The 9016-nt window shown below is 40.7% G+C and overlaps 1 protein-coding gene across 1 annotated transcript; it reads right to left on the bottom strand.

Moving 5' to 3' along the window:
- Window positions 1–2328: 2328 nt before the first annotated feature.
- On the bottom strand, window positions 2329–8233 carry LOC114635724 (oogenesin-3-like). The gene is made up of 4 exons (XM_028784185.1): window positions 8171–8233; window positions 4598–4908; window positions 3546–4088; window positions 2329–2893 (listed from the first exon to the last, which is right to left on the bottom strand). Exons 1-4 carry the CDS (start codon window positions 8198–8200, stop codon window positions 2329–2331), a joined length of 1449 nt encoding a protein of 482 aa, XP_028640018.1. The 5' UTR covers window positions 8201–8233.
- Between the last annotated feature and the right edge of the window lie 783 nt (window positions 8234–9016).

Here is a 9016-nt window from a genome sequence, read left to right on the forward strand (position 1 = left end):
GATATTTTCTTTATTTACATTTCAAATGTTATCCACATTTGTAGTTTAACCCTCAGAAATGCCCTATCTTATTCACCCTCCTGCCCTCCTATTCTGCTACACTGTGGCATTAAGCCTTCACAGGGCCAAGTGCCTCTCCTCCCACTGATGTCCAACAAGGCCATCTTCTGCTACATATGTGGCTGCAGCCATGGGTCCCTCCATTTGTACTCCTTGGTTGGTGGTTTAGTCCCAGGGAGCTCTGGGTGGGGGGTGGCTTGTTTGGTTAATATTTTTGTTCTTCCTATGGGGTTGCAAACCCCTTCTTCTCCTTCAATACTTTCTCTAACTCCTCTACTGGGTACCTTATGCTCAGTCAAATGGTTGCTAGTATCCACCTCTGTATTTATCAGGCTCTGGTAGAGCCTTCTCAGGAGACAATTATACCAGGCTCTTGTCATCATGGACTTCTTTGTATCCACTATAGGATCTGCATTTGGTGACTCTTTATGGGGTGGATTCCCCCGTGGGGCAGTCTCTGGATGCACTGTCCTTCAGTCTCTGCTCTGAAATTTCAACTCTCACCAATCCTGCTGCCTCAGTAATGGGAGTGTAGCCAGCCTGACAATAGCAAACAAGGCCATGGCAACTCTTGTCCTTTTTCCTCAACACTGTGCCTTGCATAAAACCATTAGTTTACATTTTGAAAGGTATCCCCCAAAGTCCATTCCTTTTTATGGAGGTTTCCTCTTCTTGAGGCTCCCTACCAGGGCCCAGCTCTCAAGTCATTTGCCTTACATAATTATGAAGCCCAATTAAAATTAAATGCCTCATTCTCACATGGAGTTTACCTTTTACATTTATAACAAGCCTTCTGCTTATAGGCTAGCTATTCTGTCTCTTCTTTATCCTGAGACAGTTCTTTGCTCCTGCCCTGTCCCCCAGGGACAAACAGTCCATCACCATCTCCCTTGTTCACTTCCCTTTCTATTTTTTAATCATTGCCCTTTTTCCCTTAACCTTTGTCCCTCTGGGGCACATAGGTCTTCTCTGTGCTGAGAATTTGGTCTTAGGGTATCTTAGGCTGACTCTGAGGATACCAACATGATTCATTCCTGACTCCAGCCAAAAATACCATTGATTCTGTATGGGCATCCCTCCAAAAATCTCATGTGTTTAAATTGTCTTAGGCTATTCATAGAATCTCATAAGAGCAATCTGGTACTTTTTTTTTTTTTAAGAAAATAGCCTGGCATGGATGTGAATATATTTAATCTCATCTTTCTAGAAGGCTCTATAGTGGAAAATTAGACCCATAACAAGCCAGTGAGACAGAGCCCCTGGGCATTAAGTCCAGAGACAGTGGCCAGCCTGTATATTAATGAAATGAACTATAGAATGTAAGGAGACTGTGAGAAGTTCCACAGAGAATATCCTCTTCCCCTCAGCCTACAGTGAGTCACCTCACTATCCTAAAGAGGTTCCACTACACATGAAGGTTGGGAGTCCCCCACAAGGACCTGTCACAGGGAACCAGGGCATAGTGTTAGGACATAGTTCTCTGCCTCAGGAGGGAAGCTTTCTTAGAAAACAAAAAAGCTGTTATGGAAGTATGAAGAACTAGATTAAGGCTTAAGGTAACATCATGTTTTTCTCACTTTGATATCAGGTCTCTGACGGTTCATTTGTTGCAAATAGTCTTTCAGCAGAGGTTAAATACAAGGTCATACTAACTAAAATGTGCCTGCCTTGGTCCTCATGCTTGCTGAATATGCCTCTCCCCTTATCCCATTTTTCTCCGTAAATAAATCAGTTGTTGTGGTCTGAGTGTACTACATACTAATTTCTTTCCAAAACAATGAGCAGTTTATCAAGCTCTGAGCTTTGGGTCCCATTTATGATACCTGTTCCTGAGATGCAAGGAACTGCACAAATTGACCTAACTATGGTGATGAGGAATTAAGAAACTAGACACAGGTACAGAAAAGCTATGAATGATTATGTTCTGTGCTCTGATAGGGACATACCAGCAACACAAAATAGTTATTAAATATCAAAATATTTATTGTATAAATCAAAAGTGGAGGCAATTTCCTCATGGAAAGGTGCCTCTATTAAAATACACACAAACTATAGTAATCCTAGAGAAGAAAAAAGTGCTTGATAATATCAGTAGATGCTACATTCATTTACCAGCTCAGAGAAAGATCTTGACTTTCCAGTGTGTTTCAGCCCTATAGGCTATTGACATTTCCATGCTCCATTCAGCAGTGGACATTCACTTAGGATTTCATCAATCTCCAATACTCAGCTTCCATTTCTGTCTTCCACAATCAACCTTAACAGTAGTTATATTTCAAAAATGCAACTTTGGGTTTCCAGATCATAAATGTAGTACCCAGTGCACTTAGAACATCGGGTTGTTTCAAAGGTAACCTCCTTTGGCTTTCTTTTGGCCCTGAGTATGTCCAGGAGCTCAGGACAAAAGTTTTCTAATCTGTGTGTATGTATTACACCCCTTTCATAGCACTCCAGAGGGGCAGGGTATATCTCACGTTCCAGCTGGCTCAGCTGGGCTGTGTGGTGTAGAAGTTCTTTCAGGAAAAGCAGAGAAAAGTCATTATCACAGAAACTGACAGCTCTGAGGTGGAAACATTGGCTTATGGCAGGTAGCAGGATGTTAATCTGAGAGTCCTGTATACCACATGTCTTTAATTCCAGATATTCAAGGCTATGTCCAACTCTATCAAGGAAAAACCTGAGAGGCTCAAGGTGTAAATAACATAAACTAATATAAGCAAGTTTTAACGATTTGAGCTCAAAAATATTTAGGCAATAGGGCAGGAAATCCAAGTCTGACTGTGAGAGGACACAGTCAGTGATGCTAAGTGAATCCAAGGGTTTCTTCAGGCACCTGAGGAGAGAACACATTATTGCTTTCTGTCAAATGGTGTTGAAGAGTGTTCATAGAATTGGCAGTTAAGAAGATGACATTTCTCCCAAACTCATTCTGAATGCATTTTGAGAACAACCCTCAGGACATAGCCTTTTGCTTTCTGTTCATATACCTCACAGTATTCTAGTCTGGGTCTTTAAGATATCACCATAATCATGACTCAGCGCCTGACAGAAAACCACAGCAATGGATATATCAAGGCAACATAGAATATGTAAGAAGCACTAACTACCATAAACAAAATTCAACAACTTCCTAGTAGTTTTTAAGAGTTCTACGAGGTTTTTTTCCTCCAAGTTCCATGATTTTGTCTTCGCCTTGAAACCCATTGTCTCATATTTCTCATCTTCTCAATCTGTTTCTGAACTCAAAAGTTTTTACACATAGACAATAAGAGGTTGCTTGTGCTTGGTCATACAGATCTTAGCACAGGGTGCATTGCCTCGATATGCTATGTCTCTAATAGTGATAGGTTTATGTTTGCCAGGTCATAAAAGCTTCCATAGCTTGCAAAACAAACCAAACATTACAAAACAAAATAAACCACATCAAAACCAAGGCAAAAGAAAAGAGATTTGTTTTCTCTGATCTACTACTATCCCTTCTTTACCTGAAGAATCTTTTCAGGTTGCCACATATAAAGGAGACAGTAGTTACAGAGATACTCTTCAGACACTGGAATGTGGGAAGTTGAGAAATTTCAGAATCACTTAGGGTATCTGTGATGTGATTTAGTGTAAGATGGAGAAGATTGTTCAACTGTCTCAGGTAGGGATTAAGAAAAGCCAAATCTTCTATACGAAGACGAAGTAGCTCCAGATCTCGTACACAGTCTGCATGTAAAACGTTGAAGATTTCTATGACTGTGGCTTTGGCTAAGCCCTGAATCTTTAGCTTTCTACAGCACAGATGAATGGAATCTTTTCTCTGCTGGGCCCACTGCAACAAGTATGTGGCAGATTCATCAAGTCTGCCCATCATGAGTTCAAGTTGTGTTGTCACTTTGAATTCTTTCTTCACCCCACAGCCAGGACTATTCTGCACAGGCTGCTTCTGTGTCATGAATCTTGGTAAGCCTCCATAGGATCGAGTGCATATGCCAAAAACATCATGATATCTATTCCTCCAAATGATCTCTCTGAGTTTGCACCTACTGTGGGAGAAATGAGTATAAATCTCAAAAGGTAAAAGAAGACACATGTTATAGTCTGATTCTACTCTACATATTACATTTAAGCTGTTTGGTTCAAAACTTTGTTTTCCTGTATCTAGACTCAAGCCCTGAGACTCATGCTCAGTGAATCAACAGCATTCTTTGCAAGACAGGCATCTTTAGCCCATTCTTCCCTTCATGCAAAGCTCCTTAATCCCACTGTCATTTCACTTGTACCTTGAGGGAGACAAGAAAAGATCCACCCCTTTTGGGTGTGTCTATTCTTTTCTGTCTTCTACATTATTTATTATTTGTCCAGAGAGTTGAGACTAAGTCCAATCCTCTACACCTTTCTCAGCCTCTACATTCAGAAGAGAACAGTCCAGACTGTGGGTAGAAGAAACAATTGATGATCAGAAGCCTCTGATTCACAGTTGACCAAATATTGTGTCCCTAGTTTCTCCTTCTCAGCACTCAAAGAACCTTCCTCCAACCCCAATCTTGCCTACCTGGAGCGAACCTTTTGTGCAATCAGTATATCTAGTCCCTCAAGCACAGCCTTCAAAGTCTCCAAGTTGAGGTTTTTTATCATCCTTCCTACAGAAAGGTATGGGTAGGGCCACACAGGTATCATAGCTGTCAAGACCTTTGTATGTCCATTAGTGAAGGCCTCCTCGAACATCACTGGGAACAGAATATTGGGCAGGTCCTTGAGAGCAGAAATGGCCAAGGCCTCCTCCCTCAGTAGCCTCTGTCTTGCCAGCTTCTCAAGGGTGAGTGGAGAGTAGACTTTCATTGTGTCTTCCTCTGAAGAGTCAACCTAGGGAAGCCGGGAAAATATACCATGAATGACAAGAAACTTAGGAAGCCCTTCTGCTCACACAAGTAAATGTGAGGGCTAGATTACTAATGATGAGGATAGAGAACTCAATCTGTCAATTTGAGCACCCTCAGTTTTTTTCTTTGTTCTTTGAGATACTATCTTTATAGAACTACCTATATCTTTGGCTGTCCTGAAACTTGCTTTATAGATCTCAGTAGCCTGGACTCATAGAGAATTGCCTGCAAGTGCCTCCCAAGTGTTGAGATTACATATGTGTTCCATCACTGCTCAGCCTGGGCCACTACAGAAGGTCTAATCTAGAACTGCTTGGTTTCACCTGTGCTGGTTTTAAAGCCATAATTCTCACTAGTGGTATGATTTTTCTCCAAAGTACCCAAGTTCCCAAAGGAGCATTCAATTGCAGCCACAGATGGAGTGAATCCATCCCACTGGGAAGGGATCATGATGAACTCTGAAGCCTCAGCCACTTGTTGGATGATGATTATGCTTAGCTTTCCAGGCCCTCAAAGAAAGTGAGGAAAATAAGCTTCCATATTTTTTACAGTCTTTATTTATCCAGCTACACTGCATGGAATAAGTCACCTCATCTTTGAAATTCCTATCATTAGTTATTGACATCAATCTTTGATTGTGACCCTGCCAGGACTTTTGGAGAAGGTGTTGATAAATTTCCAAGCTTGATATCTGCAAACTACAGAGCAAACAAAATGGGAAAGAAACACTAAAGTCAATTGTCCTTCTGTAGCCATTGACATGGTTGGTTGGTGACTCTTTATAAAGCATCCAGAATAAAGAGACTATGAGGTGGAGATTATAATTCCTGTATAATTCCCGTGCTTAAGACAGGAGGCTCACTAGTTCAGTGTCATTATTGGTTACTTCTCCAGCACCAAAACAGCTAGTCTGAGACCTGCAGAGTCTAAAGGAAGAGCAAACAAAGGGAAGGAAAAGGAGCAGATTCTTTTAGTGATATTTAGATTTTTCTGTTTGAACATTTAATAATAATAATAATAATAATAATAATAATAATAATAATACCTGGCTTCTTTCTAAAAATTTGAAGATATCCTGATTTCCTTGAAAAGAATAGACCATGTATCAATCAGCAGATAGAAATATCTTGTTCTCTTTTTTTGGTGTTATCTTTCATTGGTTTGGATTTTTTCCGTCTTTGAGACATGGTCTTGTAGCTGTTTTTAAACTTTCTATATAAATTAGGCTGCCATCAAACTTAGTGACTATCCAGCTTCTGCCTTACTATTGCAGTCAAGAGTAGGTTTGGTTGGAGAGGAGAGAGGGAGGCTGTGGTTGTGATATAATGAATATTAACCCCCCACACACACACACATCAACAACACCAATAAAAGAGAACAAGATATTTCTACCTGCTGATTGATACATGGTCTATCCATTTCAAGGAAATCAGGATATCTTCTAAATATATATGTGCTTATGTGTATACATTTCTTTCTCGAAGTTTGAAGATATCCTGAGTTCCATTATAATAAGAGGAAATTTAACAGTTAGCAAATGCAAATACCATTTGTTTTTTTTGGTATTTTGTGTTTGTTTCCTTGTTTTACATTATTTAGTTAGTTATATATCTATTTATTTATATAATGTGTATGAGTACACTGTCTCTGTCTTCAGAAACACCTGAAAAGAATGAGGGCATCAGATTCCATTATAGATGGTTCTGAGACACCATTTAGTTACTGGGAATTGAACATAGTACCCCTGGAAGGGCACTCAGTGTTCTTAACCACTGGACCATCTCTCCAGCCCCTTGTTTTGCCTTCTTAAAAATCACATATAATATCCAGCTATTTTGACACTCACAGTCTCCCTGTGACTCCCTGTTTCTAGGAATAAAAGCACACCAAAGAATGTCAGGCTTAAAGTGACATAAAGATCAGCACTCAAGGCAGTTGAATAACTCATATCTGACATTCCAGGCTAGAGTGCCTACAACTCAAGGTCACCCTGACATTCTTAGCTAGACTGTCTCCAAAACAAAACTAAATGAAACAAAAAATTCTACAGAAACCACAGTAACCCAATTAATAATTAGATATAATAGAGAACACACTTGGATATTCAGGTTAAACAGGCCTAAGGTGGCTGAGGTAGGAGAATTTCTGTGAGCTCAAGGCATGGCATTCTTATTTTAATTTCCATTCCAGTCATTGCTCCCCTCCCACAGACCCTCATCTAATTCCTTTTCAGTCTTTCCTCCAAGAGGATGCTTCCCTCCCCAACCCCAACCAGGTGTCCCTCTTCTCTATGGCCTAAAGTCTTTCACACTGAAGCTATATCAGGCAGTTCTCAGCTATATATGTAGTGGGGGCTTTGGACCAGACTGTGTATGCTGCCAGGTTAGGTAGCTCAGGCTCTGGGAGTTCAAGGCTTCCAGGTTAGTTGAGATTAGTGAGATTACTAGGGGGGGTCACCCTCTGCTCCAGGTTCTTCAATTCTTCCCCTAATTCAAAGGTAGAAAGATTTCTAAAGACCAAGAGGCATTTAAAGAAATGTTCAAAGTCCTTAGTCTTCAGGGAAATGCAAACCAAAATGACCTTGAGATTCCACCTTACAATAATCAGAATCACTATGATCAAAACCTACAGTGATTGCACTTGCTTGTGAGCATGTGGAGAAAGAGAACACTCCTCCATTTCTGGTGTGATTGCAAACTGGTGCACGCACTCTGGAAGCCCAGCTGGTTGATCATCAAAAAATTGAAAACACTTCTACGTGAATTGGCAGCTATACTACTCCTGGTCATATGCCCAGAAGATGCCCCACCATACCACAAGGACACTTGCACCTCTATGTTCACAGCAGCCTTATATGTAATAGCCAGAAGCTTGAAACAACCCAGATAGCACTCAAATGAAGAATGAATACAGAAAATGTAGGTCATTTCCACAATGGAATACAATCCAGTTAATAAAAAAATGAGGACATCAAGAATGTTTCAAGCAAATAAATGGAACTAGAAAATATCATTGAGTGAGGTAACAAAGACCCAGAATGACATGCATGGTGTATACTAACTGGTAAGTGGATATTAGCCAAAAAGGACAGAATATCTAGGATACCAGGCAGGCAAACGTAAGAGCATTCGTCTTAAAAAAGAAGAACCACCAAGTAGAAAGTTATATGAACAAAATTTCAAGTGAGGACAAGTCTAGACTAGGTTGCATGAGATGAGGTATCGTTATGGAGCTGAGGAACTTACTTGATCTGGACATTGGGGACAGATCGCCATATTCAGGCAGGAGAAGGTTGTAACTCCAGGCTTCAAGAGTCAGAGGGTTTCTCTGCCTGCTATGACTTTTTATATACCTTTCAGCTGAACCCTTCTGTTGTAGCCACACCCTCCCAGCCAAAGTAGGCCTCTGATTAAATAATTGAGTCTCCGCCCACTTCCTTATTTTCAGATTTGGATGGTGTAGGTAAATTGGATCAGGTCAGAACACAGGAAGATTCTTAGGCCAGAGAGGTAGTCAAGAAATGATTTATTGAGGCCAAGCTGTTGTGCCTGATGCCTTTAATCACAGCACTTGCAAAGCAGAGACAGGTGGATCTCTTAGTCCACAAGCATATGACACTTATCCAAACTGGTTGTGGTCAACTCCCAGGACACGGCCTTCTGTTGTTTGCTCAAACATTTCATAGCATGCTTGTCTGAGGCCTGTGAGTATTAGCGTGAGCATGAATGAGAGCATGGCTGGAAATCATAGCAATGGCTGTATCAGGCCAACATGGTGCATGTAGGAAGGTCTCTTGCATCCTCCATAAGCACTTATCCTTATTCCAGTCCCCAGCCAGTGATTCCTATGTATAGTACATGCTCCAGCACTTCATGAAAAATGAGAGTGGATGGACCAAGTTGGTAATATTTACTCTTCCTTCCTGTGTAGGCACTCCTAACATTCTTTGTTTGTTTGTTTGTTTGTTTGTTTGATTCCTTCTTCTTTGTCTTGCCATAAAATGTAGATTGGTCTTAAAGTCAAGAGCATCCTGTTTCAGTGTGCAAAGTCCACAGCTCTACACAGAAAGAGAAGAGAAAGCAAATGAGGGA

The sequence above is a fragment of the Grammomys surdaster genome, unplaced genomic scaffold (genome assembly GCF_004785775.1).
Source record: "Grammomys surdaster isolate TR1022 unplaced genomic scaffold, NIH_TR_1.0 116721, whole genome shotgun sequence".
Taxonomy (NCBI): Eukaryota; Metazoa; Chordata; class Mammalia; order Rodentia; family Muridae; genus Grammomys; species Grammomys surdaster.

Excerpts from the sequence above, each read along its gene's own strand:
- LOC114635724 (XM_028784185.1), bottom strand. The coding sequence starts at position 8,200 with ATGGCGATCTGTCCCCAATGTCCAGATCAA. Across the intron at positions 4,089-4,597 it reads GCACAAAAGGTTCGCTCCAG|TAGGTGCAAACTCAGAGAGA; the intron begins GTAGGCAAGATT and ends TTTCTCCCACAG. Across the intron at positions 2,894-3,545 it reads AACCTGAAAAGATTCTTCAG|GTGCCTGAAGAAACCCTTGG; the intron begins GTAAAGAAGGGA and ends TTCTCTCCTCAG.